Here is a 26,423-nt window from a genome sequence, read left to right on the forward strand (position 1 = left end):
GCTTATTTATGATATATATATAGGAGAAATAAGTTACTTGCTTTCATTAGTTCTACAATATTCTGCTTAGGAAATTGTCAAAGTTTTCAAAAAGTGAACTACAATATTGAAAAAACTTAAGAACTTTAGGGAAAAAATGAATAATGTACAATCAGCAGTCATTTTTTTGTTTTTAATTTTTCTTTTTCAGACGGTCTTAAAATCGCTACATTTGCCAAAAAACAACAGTCTTTATGTCCTTACACCAGACTTGCCACCACCTTCATCATCTAGTCATGCTGGGTAAGGTGTTTACTTTTTCCTGGGAATCTGAAATGAAAAGCTTGATTGTTAAGTTGCTTTAAGCTGTATGTAAATACCAAAATGAGATCAAATAAAAATCTTGAAGCTTTAATTTACCAACAACTATTAACTATATAAAATTTCAGATTATTTGGTTTGGATAGTTTGATTTCAGTGGTGGAATTTTTTTTACAAAGAAAATCTTTAGCAAAACTCCATTATGGAAAAAATAGTCAAAAATGGTACTGTTTTGTTTGAAGGGGAAAGACTAATTAATGTTGGAAGGAAGAGATTGAGTAAATGGAACTCAAGCTTCTCCCATGGCTAAAGAAGGCATACGTTTGAGGAAAATTCATTAGGCACTGCAGGTTAAAGCTTGAAAGGCACTGATACATTTTTATTAAGATTTTATCTCTTTTTGGAATAAAGTATCTCGTTCTTTTTTTCATTCACAGTGAACCTCAGGACATTTATAGAATGATTAAATGATTTTAACATTAAATTATATATGACATTGCTGGGTGAGGCAAATTAATCTAAAGTAAATGATGCTGGTGATAGAGTAATAATTTTTTTGAGTACAATATTATTCCAGAACTATGTTTAAGTTGTTTTTAGAATTTCATAGCTTTTATACACATTTACCTCTTTTAATACTACTTGATGATTTTGTGTAGTAGAGAGATCTGTGTGCCTTAACTTGGGAAATTGTCAAACTTTTCCTACCACATATCAAGTATCTTTATCATTATGTAGTAGAAGGGGGAAAAAATCCTGTTTGTTGTTTTGTTGTTTTTTTTTCTCTACTACACTGCTCACAGAACACTTCTGACTACCAAATGTGTTGGGTTCTTTTTCCCAACATCAGGCAATTCTTCAATACCAGCTTGATGTTCTACAATTTAAATAAATTCTGATACTGTCTACCTGAAGATAGCATATAATCCCATAAATTCAGGGCTTAGTTCCATAAGACTGCTCCCACATCAGACACCATTTCAAGTGTAGATTGTCTCCTGTGCTTCTGAACAACTGGCTATATACATTGGATGTTCCCACAAACCCCTTCTTGGGTTTGATGATTTGCTAGAAGAGCTCACAGAACTCAGGAAAGTACTCTACTTACTATTAACCATTGTATTACAAAACATATTGTAAGGAATATAAATGAGCAGCCAGATGAACAGATCTATAGGACAAGATCTGAAAGTGTCTTGAGCACAGAACTTCTGTCCCTATAAAGTTTGGGGGTGTGCCACCCTCCCAGCACATAGATGCATTCTTGTTCACCAACTTGGAAGCTCTTCAAAACCTTTCAGCTAGGGTTTTTTATAGAGGCTTTATTACATAGGCACAATTAACTAAATTATTGGCTACTAATGATTAACTCAACCTCCCGCCCCTCTGCCCTCCCTACAAATGTGGAGGCAGGGAGAATGCAGGTAACTGAAAGCTCCAACCCTCTAATCTCTTGCTTGCTTTCCCTGGCAACCAGTCCCTCCCTCCCCTATCCTGAGGGTTTTTTTCTCAAAGTCATGAACTCATTAACAAACTCAGGTGTGGCTAAAAGGGGCTTGTCACAGATAAAAAGCTCCTTGCTCCTGTCACCTAAATCACTCTTATCATTTAGAATATTCCAAGGGTTTTAGGGAGCTCTTGTGTGGGGAAGACCAAATGTGTATTTCTTATTATAGATCATGACATTACAGGTAAATAGTAGCAAAAAAATTAAATTTGGCTTGTACCAAAGCAGTTTGTTCTGCCAGTTGTTTTCAGATGAATTTCTGGGGTATTTAGGATGATTTGATGATTATCTAGTTGTGTTTCTGGGATAAGGCAAGCCTAGGGTCCTTCTACTTTGCCACCATTTTCCAGCCTGGCTTAATGGATTTTTACCAAGTTAAATTGATTATGTTCTCTTTGTTGGAACAGTAAGACCAAAAATTTAAAGCCAAACAGAAGACATAAAAGGGAAGAAGGGACATGTAGAAATTCCCCTTAATGAAAAATCATGTTAATGCACATTTTATTAAAAACTAACTAAAATCCAAGTTGTTTTTCTTTTAGTGTATCAATTTAATATATTTTTCTATAAAACTAGGGATCATTTTCCCTTTTTTTTTGGGTGATGTATATCTGAATTTTGATTTCATGGGAGACAAAATCCATGCAGAACCTTAAATGCTAATGGTTATAATTATTTTTAACTTGTGCTTTTTAAGTTTTTGTTTCAACAAATGAAAATAAATTTTCAACATCTTAACCATATAGTAGAATCTAAAAACAATGTCCTACTGAAATATATATACGTATGTGTGTACACATATATGTATACACACACACATACATACACATATCCCATCCCTTTCTTCATCTCAAATTTAGGGATTTTGAAGAAATGATATATTTTATTTAGGTGGGGTTGGTTTGATGTTTAATTGGTTTTATTGCTTATTTTTCTCTGAGATGAGTCAACGTATCCTGGAAAATGGAGGGGAGTTGGATAATAACCTGCTTGTTAGCTGCAGTGCAGAACTACGATGAGGTCCTGCTGCTGGATTCTGCCATTGCAATTCCAGTGCATTGGCAAACATTAGGTTTTTTTCATTATTAAGTATCTATCTTTTCTAAATGAACTAGACAACACTGGTATTATAGTGTCACTCCTAAACAAAATTTATTATAACCAAGTCAGTAAAGTATTATGATTATAATATATCTCTCCAGACAAAGGATGCCAAGGTATAAGTATAATGAGAAAAATCCTGGATTACTCCCTTGGTTTAACAGGGACCCTAGGTGTTTCATTTATTATAAAATGGGAAGCATTGTTTTTAGTGTCAAAGTGGTTGTAAAAATTCAGTAGCAGGAGTGGTATAAATTACAAAGCACAATAATTAAAATGATTTGTTTATGCTAATAAATACCATTAGTAATCCTTTTTATTCAACTGTTATTTGATTCTTAGAATAACCCTGCAAGGATGAAGGTTGATTTTGATGTGTCTGTTTTATAAATGAGGAAATTGAGGTGTCTAAAAGAGTTTTGGATCATTCAAGGCCAATAGTAAATACTTCTGACTCTAAAGTCTGCATGTGACTCTCCATCTAGTATAGCTTTTGGATTCACAACAGAAATTTACAAGACTTTACTCTAAAGATGCCTCCTCTTTTGGAGGCAGTTATTTAGAAAGATTTTTTTAAAATTTTTATTTATTTATGATAGTCACAGAGAGAGAGAGAGAGAGGCAGAGACACAGGCAGAGGGAGAAGCAGGCTCCATGCACTGGGAGCCCGACGTGGGATTCGATCCCGGGTCTCCAGGATCGCGCCCTGGGCCAAAGACAGGCGCCAAACCACTGCACCACCCAGGGATCCCAGAAAGATTTTTTTCAATCTTGTAATTGTTATATACTCTTTGAAGAAGGCCATTTATATACATTATTTTACTTACTGTAATTCTCAGGAATATTCATGAAATTTTAGTGTATGATTTACTTTTTTTCTGTGTATATTTAATCATTTAGTAAAATGTAGATATAAAATAGCATGCTTTTAAATTGTTTACTGACAAACCATTTTATCCTCAAAGTTTGGGGAGAATTGTATATCTAGAGAACACTACATTTTAAACCCTGTCCTTTAAAAATTTTTTTTCTTTATTTTACTGCCACTAGGGGGTGCCTGATAATTGAGTCTTTTTTTATATTTACAATTTCTGAAAAAAGAAAACACTAAGAGCAGAAAACTATGATATGCATGTCTATAATTACATTTAGAATTATTTTACAGTGTGTTTTTCAGAAAATGGAGTATCAAGCTTTCTGAGAATATAAGAACAGTCTTTTTAATCAACCTTTAGGACAGTTGAAAATCACTTAAAAACACCTTTTAATAAATCACATTTCACTAATTAATAGGTGAAACAGTACCTCAATGGCAAAACTTTAAACTATAAGTCATAGTAAAATTAGCAAAGAGAGAAAACATGTTAATTATACGTGTTTCATATTATAAGATTTAGTCTATCAAAGATTTATTGATTACATACTGAATACAAATAAGCTCTGTCCTCAAGTAGCTTATAACCTATTCATTAAAAGTATTAGGCTTTATCTTAATTTGTCTCTTTATAGAAATTTTGTGTAGATATCACTTTTAGTGTTCTCTGTACCACTTAGGTTGATTCATTCAGTAAGCTACTTTTTTCATATGCTGTAAAAGTTGGTGTTCCTCAGAGTCCTGTTCTCAGCAGTCTCTCCTACTGTAACTTCTCCCTTATATCTACTCTTAGTACTTCATTTTCCAAATATGTATAGATGGGGATCCCTGGGTGGCTCAGCGGTTTGGCACCTGCCTTTCGCCCAGGGCGGGATCCTGGAGTCCCAGGATCGGAGTCCCGTGTCGGGCTCCCGGCATGGAGCCTGCTTCTCCCTCTGCCTGTGTCTCTGTCTCTCTCTCTCTCTCTCTCTCTCTGTCTATCATAAACAAATATGTATAGATGACACAAATATCTGTTTATCAACCCACATGACCTAGTTGCCAGTGGAGCTTTTCACTGGTGTGTATGTCCATATGTAATTCAAAGTCGTATGTCTAGAAGTGAGAAAATCCTTAGAAATCTGTACTAGGGCCTATATTTTTGGTCTCAAGTATACAGTGGTGCAAAATAGTCAGTGTATTCCACCAGAATGATAATTACTTGAAAGGTCATTGAGTTTGGCATATTAATTGATGACTTTGTTGAGATTATTTTTGGTAGATAAGCATGAGAACCAGATTATAGTAGATGTTAAGGGATATGGGAGAAATGAGGAATTGGAGTTACTGTTATTTCAGAAAAGTTGACTGTGAAGGGAAGAAGTTGAGGAATGAGTAGGGACAAGAGACTGGAGAATTAAAAATATTAGGAGAAAGAGACAGCTGATAGGGAAAATTTGAAAAAGTAAAACCAAAAAAGAGCTATTGGCCAAAAAGGGTACAGTAGTGGCTTAGCTTGAGCTACTGTAACAAAATACCATAGACTGGGTGGCTTAAATCACAGACATTTATTTCTCACAATTCTTGAGGCTGGAAGTTTCAAGATTAAGTTTCCAGCAAGGTTTGGTTTTTGGAAAGGCTTTTTTCCTGGCTTGCAGACAACTGCCTTCTTGCAGTGTCTTCACATGGCTGAGATAGAGAGAAAGAAGATAGCAGGTGTGTGGGATTGAGCAAGTGAGTTCTGGTCTTTCTTCCTCTTCTTATAAAGACACCATTTCTGTCGGATTAGGACCCCACCCTTATGATCTCATTTAATCTTTCTTCTCCTCCTCCTCCTCCTCCTCCTCCTCCTCCTCCTCCTCCTCCTCCTCCTCCTTCTTCTTCTTCTTTTTAAAAGATTTTATTTATTTATTCATGATAGACACACAGAGAGAGGCAGAGACACGGGCAGAGGGAGCAGCAGGCTCCCCGTGAGGAGCCTGATGCAGGACTCGATCCCGTATCTGGGGATCAGGACCTGAGCTGAAGGCAGACACTCAACCGCTGAGCCATCCAGGCATCCCTCCTTACTTCTTTTTTTTTTTTTTTTAAGATTTATTTATTTATTCATTCAGAGAGAGCGAAGAGAGAGGCAGAGACACAGGCAGAGGGAGAAGCAGGCTCCCTGCAGGAAGCCCGATGTCGGACTCGATCCCGAGTCTGCAGGATCACACCCCGGGCTGTAGGCGGCACTAAACCGCTACGCCACCGGGGCTGCCCCCTCCTTACTTCTTAAAGACTGTCTCCAAATAGTTATATTGAGTATTAGGGCTTCAACATAAGAATTCTGGTTGGGAAAGGGGAAAACGCAGTTCAGTCCATAGCAGAGAGAGACAGAGTAGAGTCCAGGAATTAAATATTTGAAATGAAGTTAGCTAGCAGATTTAGGGACAGTAGGAAAGATAGAAGATTGAAGGAAATGGACAAAATTTCTGGGTTCCTAATTTTAGAGCTATTACAGTAAAAGTTGGCAACAAAGTAAAAATTACATATAATACTGAAATAGAAGATAGGTAATAGTTACAAGAATAAGAATGTTAAAGAAATATGAAGTTAAAGTGTCTGGTCAATGACAGTGACAAAATGATTACCATTTATGAAGACAAGCGTTTTGCCAAGTCCTTCATATATATTATTATATTCTCACAGTAAACCATAAATATTATTAACCACATTTTGCAGATTAGGAAACTAAGTTCAGGGTAGTGTGACCGAGAAAGAGTAGTTATTGGGAGTTCATTTAGGTTCTTACTTGAAGAATGCTAGAGATTCTGATTAACTTTATACTAAGATTTATGTTTTTTCTTTTTCTTTTTTTAGATTTATGTTTTTTCTAATACAGACTAAATATTTTAACTAAAAGGAATAATGGTAAAGAAAAATAACCTGAATACTTCTAGAAGAAAAAAGAGAATGGGAAAACTTAGTTAATACATTAGCAAGCAATAGTATGAAAAAAGAAGCTCTGGAAAACAAGGAGAGTATAGAACAGAAAATATGATAGCAGAAAAAAAATCAAGTATATTAAAATCTCAGTAAATATTAAACTCTGCTATTAAAGATAAAAGCTCTCAAATAGGATTTTAAGAATTGTCCACTGTATGTTGTTTACTAGAGAATCATCTTTTGAAGAAATGGCATAGAAAAGGGAAAATAAAGGGTCAGAAAATGATATTCTACCCAAATATTAGTTAAAAGAATGTGTAGCAATATTACTATCACATAAAATTGAATTTAAGGCAAATAGCAATGAGGGCCAGTTTATCAGGAAGATAGGACAGTTGTGAACTTGTATGCACAAACCAGCAAAATTGACAGAATTATAAGGAGAACGAGATCAACCACAATCATATACAAACATCTTTCAGAAACTAATGAATTAAGAAATATATCTTTGCAGGCTATGGAAGATTTGAATAGCTTGAGTTAAACACAAATGGAATACTGATGAAAATTGGCTATGTACTAGAACTCAAAGCCAGTATCAAAGAATCACTATTGTACTGACCTTATTCTCTGACCATTATGCATTAAAATTAGAGGTGAAGTAAGTAAAAGATATCTTTGAGATTCTCCATATATTTGGATACTACAAATAATTTATTTAAAAATTATGGGTCAGGGGATCCCTGGGTGGCGCAGCGGTTTAGCGCCTGCCTTTGGCCCAGGGCGCGATCCTGGAGACCCGGGATCGAATCCCACATCGGGCTCCCTGCGTGGAGCCTGCTTCTCCGTCTGCCTGTGTCTCTGCCTCTCTCTCTCTCTCTCTCTCTCTGTGTGACTATCATAAATTAAAAAAAAAAAAATCTTTAAAAATAAATAAATAAATAAAAATTATGGGTCAAAACGAAATCATAATAGCAACTACTAGATATATTTAGAAGTGAATGTAAACGAGAGTGCTAGATACTAAAACTTTGAAAAAGTGGTATTTAGAAGGAAATGTGTAATCTAAGTCCACTAATTGGAAGACAGAAAAGATAGAAAACAATTGAATTGTTATTCAACTTAAGGAATTAGAGAAGTAGCAGAGTAAGTCAGAAGGAAATAGAAGGAAAGAAAGATAAAATCGCAGAAATTATTGATAGAGGTAATCAACAGCAATAACTCTTTGCTTGGAAAGTCAAACCAGGAAAAAATAAGAAAAATATCAAGTATGTATAAGGGGACTTAGCTGTAGATTCAGAAGAGATTTCTTAATTAATAAAATAACTATTAAATTAATATTACACAAAAGGGAAACTAATACATTGTTTGAAAACAAAAATATATATAATAATAAAATATATATCTTTATGCCAATAAAAATCTGAAATTTAGATGAAATGGAGAGTTCCATATAAAAAGTACTAAAATTAGTATAACCTGAAAAAATGATAACCATTAAAGAAACTGAATTAACAGTCAGAAATTTGATATACCATTCCTTTTTTTAAATAAATTTTTTTTTATTGGTGTTCAATTTGCCAACATATAGAATAACACCCAGTGCTCATCCCACCAAAAGCCCCCCTCAGTGCCCATCACCCAGTCACCCCCACCCCCCTCCCACCTCCTCTTCTACCACCCCTAGTTTGTTTCCCAGAGTTAGGAGTCTCTCATGTTCTGTCTCCCTTTCTGATATTTCCTACTCTTTTTTTCTCCTTTTCCCTTTATTCCCTTTCACTATTTTTTATATTCCCCAAATAAATGAGACCATATAATGTTTGTCCTTCTCTGATTGATTTATTTCACTCAGCATAATACCCTCCAGTTCCATCCACGTCAAAGCAAATGGTGGGTATTTGTCGTTTCTAATGGCTGAGTAATATCATTCCTTCCTCCTCTCTTACCCTAGAGAATTTCCATGATGAAGTCTTACTAAATCTTCATGAAATAGGATAGTCCAATCTTAAATACATTCTTCCCAGAGGGATTGCTGTCTATCTTATGTTATAGTGCTCATAGAATCTTGATACCAAAACCAGAAAAAGGTAGTATAAGAAAAAATTATCTCAACTTGTAACCAGAGATAATAAAAATAAGCAAACTTTTCTTTGCCCCCTCTCAGTTTTACCATGTAATGATCTCTTTTTTTCCCTGTCTCTAATCCACCACCTTCAAATGGCATCTCCAAATTCAAATGGTGTTACTAAGATTGATTGATTGATTGATTTTAAGATTTTATTTATTTATTCATGAGAGACACAGAGAGAGGCAGAGACACGGGCAGAGGGAGAAGCAGGCTCCATGCAGGGAGCCCGATGTGGGACTCAATCCCCTGTGTCCAGGATCACACCCTGGGCTGAAGGCAGCGCTAAACCGCTGAGTCGCCTGGGCTGCCCTGTTACTAAGATTTAAATGAACCAATAGCTCTTTTTGGCAAAACATGACTTGATTGTGTTTCTACCCTACTCAAACCCCTCAAGTAGCTTTTCATCATACTTAGAATAGAATCCAGGTTCCTTACTCTGACCTCTAAAGAATTTGCATCATCTTATTCTGACCTTCCTCTTCGTTTCATCTCTTATTACTCTCCTTCTGGCGCATAGCTTGCCAGCTACACTGGCCTACTTAACTTTTCTTTAAAAATTCTAAGTGTGATTCTACTTCAGAGCATTCGCCTATTCCCCTGCCTGGAATCATCTTCCACCAGTAATCAACTCGGTCATTTCTACTGGAGTAGTCCTCTACTCAAATATCATATCCTCAGAGAGGCTTTTCTTGATCCTCCTGTCTAAAATATCCCTCTGTCTTACTTTCTTCCTTTATCTTTCTTTATCATTGCAATACATTACATTCATATACATTCAGTATATTCATATTATATTTCTTGTCCGTCTTCCTCATCACAGTGTAAAGTTACAAGAAATCAGGGACTTTTTTGTTGTTGTTGTTCATTGCTGTATCCTTGGCAGCTAAAAGAGTGCTTAAAACATACTAGGTACTTAGAAATATTTGTAGAATAAATATTGTAAAATGACACATTCCTAAAGATACTTGCCTCTTAAAGACCATAGCTAAGGAGTCAAGTTTTAGTGGTGGGATATGAAGCATCATGCAGAACAGAGATTACATATTTGGGGAACAGATCTTAAAAATGTCTCATAAATGTAATGAACTAGACAATCTTCACTTCTTGGCATGAGGTTAGCCTTATTTTTGTCCGATGTTCCTCATGGTTTTTCTCATCAAAATATGGAATAATGGAAGGAACTCTGGCTTAATAGAACACATAGGCTAGTCATTCTGTATTTGCCCTACAGTTTGGTGTCAGACAACATTTTTCCTCTCTGAGACTAGTTTCCTTAGTATTATTTCTGGTTGGCTATCTTCTTCAGCCAGATCTTGAGCTGTGAAAAGCAAGAACATTCTTTTTTTTTTTTTTTTTTTAAGATTTTATTTATTCATAAGAGATACACAGAGAGAGGCAGAGATACAGGCAAAGGGAGAAGCAGGCTCCGTGCAGGGAGCTCAGTGTGGGACTCGATCCCAGGACCAGGATCACGCCCTTAGCCAAAGGCAGACGCTCGACTGCTGAGCCACTCAGGCATCCCTAGCAAGAACATTATTAATGAGTATCCCCCTCAGCTCATGAAGTAACATGTATGTACAAGGCCTTTTTTTATTTTTAAGATTTTTATTTATTTAAACATGAGAAACACAGAGAGAGGCAGAGAGAGAGAGAGGCAGAGACAGGAGAAACAGGCTCCATGCAAGGAGCCCAATATGGGACTCAATCCCAGGACTCCAGGATCACGCCCTGAACCGAAGGCAGACGCTCAACCACTGAGACCACCAGGAGTCCCATAAAAGGCCCTTAACAACAAGTCCTTGTTGTAAAGAATATGAAAAGTTTCATGACTAATTGAGGAATGTGATTTTTGCTCCATGCATCCATAGTCTCTCCATTGGTTGTTGGTTGTTTTACTAACTGTTAAATTTATCATAAAATATTTTTCAGATAAATTGAGAGTCCACCCATCATGTTATTCCTGCAGGATATCAGTTATTCACTTATTTACTAGATGTCAATTGAGTACTGTCTTACAGTGTGTTAAGTTATTGTTCTAGGGATTGTACTAGGGATACAATTAAGTTATTGTTCTAGGGATTGTACTAGGGATACAGTGAGGAACAAGGTGACACAGTACCTGCTTTCATGGGGTTTACAATATAGTATATGTAGAGGTGGGGCGACAGGCAACAAATTATTTAAAAAATAAGAAAAAATATAAGGTGGTAATAAATGCTTTCTAGAAAACTGAAATAGAGTGACATGATAAGAATTGAGTGGTGACTGTAGGTTGTAAGCTCAGGAAGAGCCTTTCTGAAGATGTGCTGTTTAAGCTGAAATGTGAATGGTTGAGAAGCCATTCAAGTGAAGAGCAGAAGAAAAAGTATTGTAGGTAAGGGAAATAGTGGTGAAGCTTTCAGGTCATTAATAAATATAATTGGAGAAGGTTGTATATTTTTGAATTTGGTCTTACTAGTGATCACTTGCTAGAAAAGGTCTTAGAGAATGTCTTGGTAATAAGGTCGTCTTTTCAGCTTGCTTTGATCTTGTTCTAATAAGTGATGAAAATGTCTGCCAGTTTAGTTATATGAATTTTCTTCATTTTATGGAAAGGTGACAGAACAAGGTATCCTTTATATAGTTGTCCCTTTTACAGTTAGTAATTGAGTCTTGCTATTGAACTTTGACCTTTTATACTGGGAGGATGGCTCCTGTTAATATTTTAATGACTTCTGTGAAGGTGTTTTTGAGCTCTGGTCATGCATTCAAGCATATGGTCTTCTTGTGTCTGAGTCATGAAGTTGCTGTTAACTATATCTTTGAATTAATTGCTATTGTATAAGCAAGGGTAAGTCCAGGGTGCTAATTTGGACTCTTGTGAGTTGAATATACTACTGGTGTTAATATATATGGCTCACTTTTTTTTTTTTTTTTATCCTTGGAAAAACCATTGGTGGGAAAGCAGGTGATGGTCAGGAGTAGGGTATTATATTTTCCATTGGGTGCTGTGGAAGGAACTAAGGAGTAATGAGTCAAGATGTCTGAGTTGTAGCCCCAGCTGTGTCACAGAATCACCATAAGACCATAGATAGGCAGGTCGCTCCTCTGCTTGGGCTTCAGATACTACAAGAAAATAGAGATTCTTCTAGATTCTTAGGCGTCTGTGGTGCCACTCATTCTTCCTTTCCTCTAGGGTTCTAATCAGTGGACTATACTCATAAAAATTAGTATTTAAATTAGAAAACAAAACTGCTTTAATGGCCAGACAAGCATCCAATAGAACATGTGGTTTAGACTTGAATCCTGGGTAGAGTCTTTTACCTTTCACTGCAAATCTAAATCTTAGGACCCACATACTCAGGTAGCCTATAGAAAAAGTTATGACTGGGTCTTCAGAACCTGATGGCCTGGTACAGTAGGCCTTGCATCACCAACCCAGTCACAGTAGGAATGAATGACAAGCTTTGTTCAGATGTATCTACCACAGAGGATAAGAAGTGGGAGGGAATTCAGTGCACTAGGCTGTAAAAAGTGAAAGAGAAGCTGCTGGTTTTTAGTCTCTGCCTTCTGTGAAGCGTAACCTAGTACAGTGTGACCTTGTGAATAATTGCAGTAGTCTCTTGTCTTTTCTCTGGGAGAAACAAGTTTAGATTAGGGGGAAATGCTGTAAATTTTCTTACTAAGACATCCTTTGTGTGAAGAAGTGGCGTGGGCAGAAGTAGTATACTCCTTATGTGCATAGGCAGAAGTTTGAAGAAAAGCAGATGAAACATTCTTCTCAGGATCCTTGACGTCTCTAACGCCACATTTGATATGTGCTTCACCATACCCATTAGGCATGGTATGATAAGGGAAGGATTGAAGTATTCCTCTTCTGTCTCTAGCTCCTTGTAACCATCCAGCAGTTGTGGTAATAAGTATCCACCTGTGCTCCTAGCCTTGGTTCTAGTTAAGAGGTGTATTGATACTCATGTAAACATCATATACCTTTTTCTTTCTCTCTCTTTTTTAAAAAGATTTATTTATTTATGATAGAGAGACAGACAGAGAGAGGCAGAGACACAGGCAGAGGAAGAAGCAGGCTCCATGCCAGGAGCCCGACGCGGCACTCGATCCCAGGACTCCAGGATCGCACTCTGGGCCAAAGGCAGGCGTCAAACCACTGAGCCACCCAGGGATCCCCCTTTTTTCTTTCTCATTCCAGTCTTTCCCACCCAGTACTGAGACCTTCCTAGACACTCATCTACCTCCATTACCCAAACTAAGAAAGATAATTTGTGGGATTCAATTATTTGAAGGACATTCCGAGAATGCCTCCAAATAACTCTCATCCTACTTCTATTTCCCCAACACCTAACAATCTCTGCACAATTTTACTTCTTGTAATGTTTCTCACTCTTGGGATGTATCCTACTATTTCTGTTTTTGGTATATTTCCTTAGTACAAGAAGAGTCACATCTACAAGAGCTCTGACTTAGAATGAGAGGAAAGCTCAAGAATATCCTCTTTGGAAGGAGCTAAAGCAATCATCTAATCCAGTCCCATTTTATGATTGGAAGAACTAAGGTACAGAAAGGAGAACTTAAATAGTCTAGGCCTTGGCTTCTTTACCCAGAATGTTCAGGTTGATAATTTTGGCCTACTAGGGCTTTGGAGAGAAGTAATGTGATTAAATAAGAGCACATGTGAGGGGATCCCTGGGTGGCGCAGCGGTTTGGCGCCTGTCTTTGGCCAAGGGCGCGATCCTGGAGACCCGGGATCAAATCCCACGTCGGGCTCCCGATGCATGGAGCCTGCTTCTCCCTCTGCCTGTGTCTCTGCCTCTCTCTCTCTCTCTCTCTCTGTGACTATCATAAATAATAAATTAAAAAAAAAAAAAAAAAAAGAGCACATGTGAGCATTGGGCAGGTCACAGGGCTAGTTAATGGATGAGCCAGGACTTGGCTGTCATAGAATTCTTAACTCCAAAACATTCTTTGTAGTGCTTCTGAACACTGTTCGAAAGGTTAGAGTGAGTATGATCCTCAACATAGAGTCTCATTTCAACCTAATTCACACGTAAAGTAGACATTCAAAAAATCCTTTAAATGGATAAGACAAAGTGATGCAGCTCTTTTAGGAAGAGACAAACAGCTTTCAATGGGGGAGTTTTTTGGCTAAGTATTTTTATTTTCAACTAGGAAAAAGAAACACAATAGAATTTAACTTTTAAATAATTTGCTGAGAGATGTCATTTGAAATGGTGTTCTAGGAGTGTGTTTTCTATCTATCTATCTATCTATCTATCTATCTATCTATCTATCTATAGATTTTATTTCTTCATTTAAGAGAGCACTTTAGAGAGCACCAGCGAGGGAGAAACTGTCTTCTGAGCAGTCTGCCTTCTGAGGGGGAGCCAGATGAGTGGGGCTTGATCCCAGGACTATGGGTCATGACCTGAGCTGAAGGCAGATGTTTAAGTGACTGAGCCAGCTGGGTGCCCCTGAGTATGTCTTCATCATGGTGGCTTTTTATTGATAAGCATTCATGAGATTTTAGCAGTGTAGTAGAGAGAGAGAGAGAGACTTTAAATGGCCTATATGTGACAGTTTTCTGAAAACTTCATGTATGTAAGTAAATGTTCTGAATGAATCAATTAATTTTTTCTTCCAAAATGTTTTACAAAATAACTTTTTTGTTGTTGTTTTTACAAAGGATAGTTACCTGTAAAAATATTTTACTAGTATTGTAATCATTATAATTGATATCTATTTGATATATCTTTTTTTTTTTTTTTAAATTCATGAGAGACAGAGAGAGAGGCAGAGATATATGCAGAGGGAGAAGCAGGCTCCCTATGGGGAGCCCAATGCGGGATTCCATCCCAGGACCCTGGGATCACAACCTAAGCCAAAGGCAGATGCTCAGTTACTGAGCCATCCAGGTGCTGCTTGATATATCATTCTTTAACTCATCATTTTTCGAGAATAAATGAATGTAAGCAATGTTTCTGGCACATTATTGTGACTCTGTTCAAGTTGAATTTAATTCTAGCAAGTATCATTATTAGAGTTTATAAAAGTAAAATTAGGAAATATAGGTTTGTAAATGTTTCTTAATAAGGGGTTACTGAAAAGTGGCTCATTTTAAGAAGAGGATATTTCCCTGAAGTTATGCATCCTGAATGAAAGAAGAAACTTGTCTCCAATTAAAGCATTGATGGAGTTCCCAACACATCTAATTGGATTGATGTACCAAACCCATTTATACAGTTTACTGACTATTGATAGGTTGGTGACTACTGAGATTAGCTTGTTAACATCACACTTTGAAAAGGAATTGCAGGTATTCTCTATAGTTGATTTAATGAAGAGTCAGAGTCTTGGTCACTAATTCATGAAACAAAAATCAATACATCTGTAAACGTAATTTTTTTTGCTTTTTTCCATTTTGTCTACATGGCTAGAATTATGTTTTGACAGTTTTGCTATAAACTACTTGATAGATCACAATATATCACTATCACCACTAATTACCACATTTTGATTAATCTTATATACTTTGGTTAATACAGTTTGCTGTATCCAGTATATCACTATATTGATAAACAGTAATTATAGACATAAAGACACCTGAACTTGAAATTATCATGAAAAATGTTATTAAAATTATGTGAAACCAAATGTTTGTTTATCTAGACATATTTAATTGCCAGCAAAAAAAGCAATTAAAAGTAGCTGCAGAGTAAGAGGCCAGCCTTCGTTAAACGTGGTTTTAAGATTGTTACAAAACTTGTGGTGATGATAACATGATGTGTCTTGGAGGATGTTAACAACTGTAGCAGAGTGTTAATTAAGAATGATGTAATCTGTAGCTCAGAGTTATTAGTATCATGTTAGTTTAGCTGGACAGGAGCAAATCCTAGCTTCAGTTACGATGAGGGCTCAAGTTGTATTTATAGTTGAAAGATTAACATTTTATTTTTATGGTGTTCCTGAGATAATTTAAAAATCCTGAATGAAATACAGTCAAATGTAAACATCAAGTCCCTAACTCATTTACATATGTGCCAGATTTCCAAACTGATTGCTATTTGAACCTAATCTGTCATTGCTGCCTGCATTAGCTACAACAAACATTACATTTACATATTGATTTCTTATTTTGTTTTAGTGTAAATAATCCATAATTATAGTAAATTTGGTCTTTTGTTGACAAGAGCTCATATGACTCTTTAAGTTTAGAATGGAAATTTAAATTGCCATGTGTGATGCTTTTTAATTTAAAATCTTGATATATCTGAAAGGATAAAAAGATCATTGTAGGTTATAAAATATTCCCAGAAACAAAAAAGAGACCTTTTGGAAAGATATAAAATATTAGTGGAAATGCAATAGCATATTCCAAGATTATTATTTACATTTTTCTAATAAAAACTCACAGTAATTTGAAAGAAATTACTGTTTTTGTTTCAAATTCAGATCATATTTTAAGAAATAAAATCTACTGGAAATGAACCCCTTAAGCCTATTATTTTACAATGATATTTTTGTTTTAAATATCTATTACAAGAAAAGAAATAGCATACATAGCAGGAATGAAACAGGAGATATTTTTGATACCTGTAGTGGTGTGTATGTAAGTACATACACAACATTGATTTGAGAAGTTTGATTTCACTGTCAACAAACCATGTGTCACTGGACATACAGTATTATTAACTAGCAGTGGCAACAAATCCATGGTTTCCATTTACATTGATTAAAAAAACATGTTGTATTTTTGAAATTAAGAATATGGGACCCAGGGATGGCTGGGTGGCTCAGTTGGTTAAGCATCTGCCATCCCCTTGGGTCATGATCCTGCTGTTCTGGGATTGAGCACCTTGTTGGATTCCCTGCTCAGCAGGGAGCCTGCTTTTCCTTCTGCACTCCCCCCCCCCCGCCCCCTCCCACTCATGTTGTCTCTCCCTATCTCAAATAAATTTTAAAAATCTTTAAAAAAAATTGGGACCCATTTAATTTTAAGAATGGTAATTATCAGATTGTTCAAGTATATTTTTATGGTTTATATTTTTTATAGAGATAATTTACATACAATAAGTGCACAGTTGTTTTTTACAAATTTATTTACAATTAAAAAAAATTTTATTTGAGTGTAGTTGATACAGGATGTTACATTAGTTTCAGGGTGTGCAGTATAGTGATTCCATAAGTTTATACATTATGTTGTGCTCCCCTGAAGTGTAGCTGCAATCTGTCACCATACAATGCTATTACAATATCGATGACTATGTTCCTTACACTGTTCTTTTTATTTCTGTTTTTCATTACATAACTGGATGCCTGTGTCTCTTACTCCCTTTAACCCATTTTGCCCATACCCCAACCAAAAATGCATATTTCTTGTTTCTCCCAGTTATATGAGTTTTGACAAAAGCATGTTGTTTTCTACCATGGATTTTAATGAGTGAGATTTTAATTTGGAGATATATATGTATAATACATATATATATACAAAATTTGGATATATCATATCCATTATATATTATATATAAATATTAATATGATTTAATATAAATATTAAAATTTGGATATATCATCCACTTATATATCATATAAATGTTAAAATTAATATATCAAAATATATAAATATTAAAATATAAAATATTATATATATGGTTCATATCCATGTAGAAGCTTGTGTTCAATTGATAGCAGCTGTTTACATGCTACTATGAATGCGGAAACTCTAAAAAGCCCTTATATTAGTCAGCTTAGGCTGCTATAACAAAATACCATAGACTGGGTGGCTTAAACCAGATACTTATTTCTCACAGTTCTGAAGCTGGGAAGTTCAAGATCAAGGTACTGGCAGATTTGGTTCCTGGAGAGAGCTTACAGGTGGTTGCCTTCTTGCTGTGTCCTCACTTGGCAGAGAGAGAAAAAGCTCTTATCTCTCTTGCTTTAAGGACACTAATTACATTACGGGCCCCACCCTCATGATTTTTCTAAACTTACTTTCTAAAGGCCCTACCTGCAAATACCATCACAGTGGGGATAGGGCTTTTGGTTTGTGAATTTAGTGGAAGTGGGGTGTGGGGGAGGAAGGGTGGGACACAGACATTCAGGGCATAAGATTCCTGAAACCTCAGTCTGAATTTGTTGTGCTTCCTAGTTTCGTTGTTTAATCTTGATGAATTTATACTATAAAGTATAAACAGTGTTTCCCTTAGAACTGGTAACTATTTTAATAGTTAGGCTATAGTGTAGCCTGGCCAAATCTTTTGGTAGCCTAAGAATTTAAGAGAGGATTCTTGATTCAAGGAATTGCTGGAAAGGAAATCCTTAAATTACTATTATTCTCCAAAAAAAAAAAAAAAATTACTATTATTCTTGATGCAAGATACTTTGCCTACTTTTGTGCTACCCTATGAAATGGGCCTGCTATTTGGCAGGAAGAAAGCCATTCCTCATTTTAATCAGGAATTAACAATAGGTATATAGCTACATGATGCTCAAAAGATTGTTTCATTACCATAATGCAGCTTTAAGTTAACCTTGAAAAGTCACTGCATCATACATATTAAATAGCCATGTGCTTTCTGCATAAGTGGATCACTAAAGTATTCTCTCAATGTGAAATAAACTCAAGACTGAGTTAGACTGTTATACTTCATTATTTCAAAATGTTACTTTTATCAATACCTGATCACAAAGTCTAGTAATTTATGGCTTTTTATGTTCGCATGTAGCTTCAGGGCGCCTGGGTGGCTCAGTGGTTGAATGTCTGCCTCTGGCTCACGTCATGATCCCAGGATCTTGGGATTGATTCTCACATCAGGCACCCCTCAGGAAGCCTGCTTCTCTCTCTGCCTATGTCTCTGCCTGTCTCTCTGTGTGTCTCTCATGAATAAATAAATAAATCTTAAGATAAAATGTGGCTTCAAATTTATTTACTGGGGCCTATGTGTTAAAATTTGCTATATGTTATTTTCCCCTTATAAAAAAAACTGGAGAGTAATATAAAAATATGTTAAACCAACCCAGTGAATTAAAATGAAATTGGCACTTATTAGAACACAGGTATTTTATAGATGGCTTCTCTATCTGATAAATGTTCATAGTTAAATTGGAATAGAATCTTCCCAGGCAGAGGTGGACATTCTGCTAATGAAAGGTCACTAGAAGTGTAAGACTTGTGGACAAAAAAGAAAGCAGAGAAAAGATGTTCTACTGGAACTGTTTCTAGAATTGCATTGGTGACTTCAATATTAATGCTTCGTTATAATACTGAGAATTTTGAGTGGCCAGCCAGCTTGCCTGCCTGCCTGCTTCCTTGCTATAGTTCCTGCTCTTGTATCCTCCCCACCAATTTTAAGTATCTTATTTATTTATTTAGAGGGAGAGAATGTGAGTGAGGGGAAGGACAGAGAGAGAGAGAATCCCAAGCAGATTCTGTGCTGAGTGTGGAGCCTGATGCGGGGCTTGATCCTGCAACCCCAAGACCATGACCTGACCCGAAATCAAGACTCAGAAGTTCAACTGACTAAACCACCCAGGCATTTGCCCCGCACCCCCCTCCGCCCCCTGCAACCGAGACTCCCCTTCTGCCTACCAATTTTAAAATGAAGAAGCTGGCTAGGGGAATTATGAGATGGTATATATGAAAATATCATGCACTATGTCTACTAATTGCTTAAAAATGTTAATGTTCATTGTATTATACTGTATTGTATTTTTTTTGCAAATAGTCACTAGCTTTTTTTTTTTTTTAAAGATTTTATTTATTTATTCATGAGAGAGACAGATTGAGAGAGACGCAGAGACACAGGCAGAGGGAGAAGCAGGCTCCATGCAGGGAGCCCGACGTGGGACTTGATCCTGGGTCTCCAGGATCACGCCCTGGGCTGAGGGCGGCGCTAAACCGCTGAGCCACCCGGGCTTGCCAAATAGCCACTAGCTTAAAGCTTGGAACAGTGTATGTGATTCTTATTATGGTTTAAACATTAATTTCACTCTGAGTTTGAAGGTAGGGTAATGGTAAGTTTTAAGAGCCTTTGTCTGTTTATAGAAACGAAATCATCTTCTTGTTGGTAAATGCAAATATTTTTAACCGAAAGGAAAATCATGATGAATAAAAAATTTAAAACTTTACAATGAGAATAGATGTTCTATTGAAACCATTTCTTGCTTTGGGTGAAAATTCAAATTGTTTTCCAGAAGGTTGTACATTTGCCTATACCTATCCTTCTACCTCTAATTGAAGAGAAAACATACTATTAAAAAAATCGTTTCATGTTATTTCTCACCTACCCACTTTGGTTGGCAGTCATCCTCAGAGCCACTCTAAAGGTCAAAAGTTGAAGTAGCATGAATGACTTTGCATTTTGAAGGTAAAAGAGAAGCTGCTTGAAGGTGAATTAACTGAGGCTAACTATCCTAATCAACCATTAGAAGACACTTAGAAAATTGCTCCTAGGTGCAACAGCTAAGGTGAGGACTCACTTCATTCTGCTGAGTTATAGCTAGAATCAGTTGCCTAGATAATATTTTAGCAATAAAGCCTTTGCAAATTATGCCAATCACCACAGTAAATTCTTTACAGCTTTTAGCCCTATTTCAATCCCCACCTCCCCAAACCCTTTGAGAAAACCAAGAAACAAAACTTGCTCAGTTCACATGCCAGCCTCTGTGGGAAGCCACTGTGGTTAAATTTAGGAATTCTTCTTCTTTATTTCCTTAGCATCTTAGGAGAAGTGGTTATTAGAGTTCTTAGCAAACAGTATTAAAGATGAGTTGTAAGTTTGTCTGCCAATCTCTCAATAAATTCAGTGAAGGCAGAACTGTGATTTTACTGGGTTCCCTTCCCCAGGACTTGGAGGACAAATCTTGAGTTAGACCTGGATCACTTTTACTTATTTTGTGTATTTTGTATGTGTCATTAGGCAAGTAGAGTAACATCAGTTTTCTCTTCCATAAAATGAAGAATGATAATCCTAACTTCATAAAGTTGACGTGAAGTTCTTAATGCCTGATACGTAGTAGAACTCATTAAGGGCTAGTCATCATTGTTAATTGCTAAGTGAATGAGTCAGGCTGGAGTCTGAGGTCACAGGTAGTACCCTCAGCTTACTCTTCCAGATGAACAATTCTCACAAGGAGCATGACTACACTATATCAATTCCAAGCAAGACCTGTATAAAAAAGAACATTGTGAGTGAGTCTGGATAGTATTAGGCATTACATACAATTGTGTTCAATGCATCAAAAAAGTTTTATTCTTTATGAACTCTTGTGGAGGAATGGAATTAAAACATGAAAAATTACTGCCACAGAAACACCCATAGATCCTTTTATTAATGTTTCATTATCATTGTAAGATTTTAAAGCATGGGTACCCCTCAAAAGTATTCTGTTTCCAGTAAGTTCTATGAGAAACCACTTAAAACTAACATGCAATGCAAATTCCCACTTGGCTTTCTAAAATTTAGTATTCATAGTTCTATGAAGGATTATTATCCTTTTCCTGAAGAGGAAACTGAGAATTTACAGTAAATTCTGTAATGTACCTGAGCTGAAATCAAGAGTTGGACGCTTAACCAGCTGGGCCACCCAGATGCCCCAAAAGTGATGTTCTTCCAAAGTAGTCTGACAGTTAATACTGGTCCTGGCAAACCTTTTTGCAAAGTTATTGCACAAGTCTGCCAGTCAAAATCAGAAACATACCTAAGCAATTGTGTAAAGGCAAGCACTAAAAGTATTAATGATGTATGTAGATTCACATGTAAAGATAAAGGAAGATCTATATAATAATCAAGACTTGCAGAATTCTGAGCCTTGCTTTTCAAGCTCCCATACTGGTGGTCTTTAATTTTTTAAAGTTTTCTTTTCTTTTTTTTTTTTTAAGTTTTCTTTTTTACAAACCTTTCTTCACATCTTCTTATACTTCTTCCTCATTGCTTTCTACACTTTTCTCTATATTCTCTGGTCTCCATCTCTGCTCAAATTGGTCTGTGCCTGAAATCATTCTGCATATCTACTTGTTAAATTACTGTTCATCCTTCAAATTACTTCAAAGTTCTGTCTTTCTTCACAGTCCTCAGGTGTCTTTTAAATTCTGAATAGTCTATCTTGACTGTTACAAATAATAGAATCAAATAATTATAGAAAGAATTAATTGTGAACTCTTCATCTTTGTATCTCCAAAGCAGCTTAGCCATTTTGGGAGGTAGGATACTGATGTGTAAAGAACATGGAATTAAAGATAGTTTAGAAACTGGATTTCATCTTTTTGTAGCTGCATGACCTTGGGCAATTACATAACTTTTCTGATCCACATTTTGTGAATAAAGTGGCACTTCACAGACTCAAAAAATGAGAATTAGTAGTTCCATATATATGCAGTTCAGAACATGCAAAACTATTCTTTTTTTTTTTTTTGCAAAACTATTCTATAACTGTTTATAGGATTCAGTTATATCACTTTTTAATATGCTAGTTGCCAAGGGAAATACTGATGAGTAATAAGATATTTATCCTCAAAAGGCTAATAGTCTTGAATTAAGGACTTCTACACATGAAACAAAGCAAACTGTACAGAATATACTATAACTAAGTATTAAATGAATTATATGATAGAGAAATTCAGAGAAGAGAGAGTCTAAAATAAATAAAAATGGTAGACCATGAGTTGGCCTGAAAGCTGTGTAGTATTGGTGGGGTAGCTGTGGAAGATGAGAACAACATGAACAGAAATTGAATTGAGTATGATGTGATGTTTCTGTCATGAGAAGTAGAAGTTAGCCAAGCTCTAGAGCAAAAGTCAAATTTTAGAGAATAGTTGGGAAGTAGGTCTACCTGTGAAAGGCCTTGAAACTCCAAGTAGGCTTTCTGTTACTTGCCGCTTTGACCCTAAATTAACTTAATATACAGATATTGAACATTGACCCAACCTACTATTTGAGCCTCATTACTCTCTTCTCATGCAGTCATAATGAACTTTTCACAATTTCCTGAAAATGTGATTTTTCTGACCTTAGTGCATTTGATGTCTCAACATCACTTGACATAATTGCTCATGCCCTCCTAATCGAAACAATTACTGCAGTCTAGTTACTAGACTTTCTTGATCTTTCTCTTAACTCACTGACCATTTATCATTCTCCTTTGCTCTGACTCTTCTGCTTGATTTCAAATGATTGGAATGTGTAGGACTCCATCCCGGCCTCTCTCCTTTTCTCTAAGCAATGTATTTCTCTAGGTTATTTCTTTCACCCACAAAATCTAAATACGGTCTTTGTGCTATGAATTCTGCTGTAAGCTGGCTTCGTTGACCATCACCTGTGTACAACTGTACGTGAGATCTCTTTTTAGATGTCTAATAGGCATCTTAAACTTAATATATCCAAAACTTCACTCTTAGTTTCCCCACCCAACCTGTTCTTACCCCAGTTTTCCTTGTTAAATGTAATTCCCTCCTTCCATTTGCTTAGACCAGAAACTTGGGAATATGTTTTCTCTCATTTCATTAGTAATTTGTCTGGCTTCTACCTCTAAAAGACATCTGAACCTGACAGCTCTTCACCCTCTTTGCCCCTAGTAGTTCAAGTCACCACTTCTTGCTGGGACTAGCCTCCTAAGTCTCCTAACTCTCCCTGCCTTTACATTTTATTCACCATAGCCCAGGCAGCCAGAATAATATTGTATACATGTAAACGTAAGTCAGTTCTTAACTATTTCCCTGCGTAAAACCTCCAGTGGTTTCCCCTTGCAATTACTATAAATATCAAGTTCTTTACTATGGTCTGTAAGGACCTACATGCTCAGACTGCTGCTATCTCTTTCTTATCATACCAGCCTCAACTTAAATGGCACTTCCTCAGAGATGCCTTCCCTAACTATTATGTTGAAAATAATTCCCTTCATCCTGCCCCTCTGTTACTTTTTAATTGTAATCTGTTTTATTTCCTTCACAACACTTAGTATTCTCTAAAAAACATTTATTTGGTTATTTTCTGTCTCCTTTAGTGGAATGTAAATTACATGAAAGCAGGGATCATGTTTTTCTTGTTCACTACTGTATCCCTGGCAGTTAGAACCTAGATAGGTGCTCAATAAATACATGTCAACTGAGTGAATGAATGTCCTGTGTTGTTCTACTTATTATTTCCTTGTCTAAAAAGTGCGACCCTTCTCTCTTTCCCAAATGAAGCAAAAATTTCATGCCTTACAAATGACAAACACAAAGGTCCTACTTATCCTTTATATTTCAACTTATATCTTTCTTCTCCTCTGAAGCTTTCCCTAACCATTTCCCTCTTTCACTGAGACAGTTAAGTGCTTCCTTCTCAGTTTTCATTATCTCCCCCCCCCCCGCCGCCCCACCCAACCTGTTCCTACCTATTTTTTTTTTTTTTTTGTACCTATTACATTTTACTTTGGCTATTTATGTATCTGTCTACCCTTCTTAGACTGAGAAGTTTTTAATGGACAGAATCTATGCATTTATTTGGGTTGGTTTCTTTCGCACATGGAATAATGCAGACATTGACTTAATGTGATAACTACATGAATCAAAATCAAAATCTTAATCCCCTAGTAGTTTTCCAGAAAGCAGTATTGCTTTGTGAAATACAAAGATGAATAAGACTTTTTCTGGAAATTTACAATTTATTCATTGTTCAATAAATATTTATCTACACTGTGACAGGCATTATGCTTAAGTGCTAAGGATACAGTGACAAAGAATCCTACTTAAACTCTTTTAATTTGGTATCATTTCCTTTGATTTTGATCAATAATATTTCATGCTATGTATTGCTGTTTCCTAGGTATTTTTAGTCTGTAATTAATCTAGGAACTCCATAGGAGACAACGGGACAGACAGATTAACTGCCTAATCCTAATCTTATGTATGTTTATCACATGGTTACAGAATAGCAAAGGAGGAGTAACGGAGGCTAGAACTGTATACCATACTGAAATTGTTTTCCCAATTCCATAAGCATGGCACAATTATACTCAAGGCTGCCAGTATAGATTATTCATACAGAATAGAGGCAGATTTTTATTTTCAGTGTTGATAATGCTTAAACAAATTAATATTGTCATAAACAAATAGAACTATGACTTAGGTTTCTTAGTTTATGTGCTTAATTTCATTTACTCTTCATGGTTCTGATACCTTTCTAACATTTTTTGGTTAATGTTGCTCTTAATTCCCCAATTTCTAAATTCTATGTATATCTGATTCCTAAGTGAAAGCACAGACATTTTGAAGTAATTTTGATATAGCAATTAAAGTTCAGTAGATGTCAGTATCTTCTGAATTTTTACTAAAACCATATTTCTAATCTAATACAACATTCATGAGTTTTATATTTCTGTTCTTCTAAAACCATTTCACTTGGATTTGAACTAAAGCCTTTGAATATGCATCTTAGTAACATATTTGGAATTTTATATAATTGAAAAATTTGATTCTCTTGGAGGAAATACTTAGACAATAGCATATATCTTCTAGAAAATTCTTATGTATGCAAAATGTTTAGAATTGAAGTTTAAAAACACCTTGGTAGAGAAAGAGTTAACAGATTAGCTCCCCTTGGTTGCTCTCAGCATGTTCTCTTGCCTTTAGGAGCTGCAAAGATGATAACATTGGGCCCGGACATGCCTGTGTGGAGGTTATGGTACTCCTGGGGTTTTTGCAGCTAGCTGTAAAGCAAGCTAGAACATGTTCATCTCAGAGTTCCTTGTTTTTCTTTCAACCCTTTCAGTGCCCTGCAGGAGTCATTAAATCAAAACTTCATGCTGATCATCACCCACCGAGAAGTCCAGCGGGAGTACAACCTGAACTTCTCAGGAAGCAGTACTATTCAAGAGGTGAGTTATGTCTCACAGCTAAGGAATAAAGGTAGCTCATTATAGCTAATGTTGACCCTGTTAAAGAGGGCTTATCTGTTCTAGTTGGAAACTCTCTTTATGTTTCATTATTGGGTTCTTAATTTTAATTAACTGGAGCATCAATGATTACTGTAGATATATTAAATGACTTGACCTAGAAAGATAGATGTTGTAAATGGGAGCTCTTGATAACTCTTAAAATAGTCAACTTGAAAACTTGCTTAAAAATAACTCATTGTTATATAATATATTTTATGGTTTTTTTAGTAATGATTCAAAATATTAATTTGGAAATTGTTGACAGCATGCATTTTCGAACATGTTTATATTTTATTTGAAAGGTTGCTCTCAAATATATTATTTATATTGTGTACCCTGTCTTTTTTCCAAAAGGAGTTTCAGGAGGATTTTCTTAAGTAGCTCAATCCCAATGTTAGGCAATATTCGTGAGGTGCTTTTGGAGACTGTCAGTCTTTAGCTTGGAATATCTGAGAAGAGTCTATTTATAGTGTCAATATTTTCCTCAGTGTGGCCAACCAGGGCCACTGTTTCAAAAATGAACTGCCCCCAAGAGAGTTAAGGTACCTTTTTGCCTGTGGCCCCACCCACTTGAAAGCCAGTAGTTTATCTCCATGGCAGAAAAATGTATAAGGCTTTGACAGTACTTATGTTTAGAAACACTGAAATGATGATTATGACACATTACCTCTTATTAGTTGTGAAAACAATTGTTTGTCTAATTT

The 26,423-nt window shown here is 35.9% G+C and overlaps 1 protein-coding gene across 3 annotated transcripts in view; it reads left to right on the top strand.

The window, feature by feature from the left end:
* The window catches only part of FAF1 (Fas associated factor 1), a 459,658-nt gene that overhangs the window by 200,662 nt on the left and 232,573 nt on the right, over positions 1 to 26,423 (top strand). For all 3 annotated transcript variants that reach the window (XM_077844988.1, XM_077844990.1, XM_077844991.1), the window contains 2 exons: positions 191 to 282; positions 25,554 to 25,659. In XM_077844988.1, coding sequence (XP_077701114.1) covers positions 191 to 282; positions 25,554 to 25,659 — 198 coding nt within the window. The remainder of the gene's footprint in view (positions 1 to 190; positions 283 to 25,553; positions 25,660 to 26,423) is intronic.

The sequence above is a fragment of the Canis aureus genome, chromosome 13, assembly GCF_053574225.1.
Source record: "Canis aureus isolate CA01 chromosome 13, VMU_Caureus_v.1.0, whole genome shotgun sequence".
Lineage (NCBI taxonomy): Eukaryota > Metazoa > Chordata > Mammalia > Carnivora > Canidae > Canis > Canis aureus.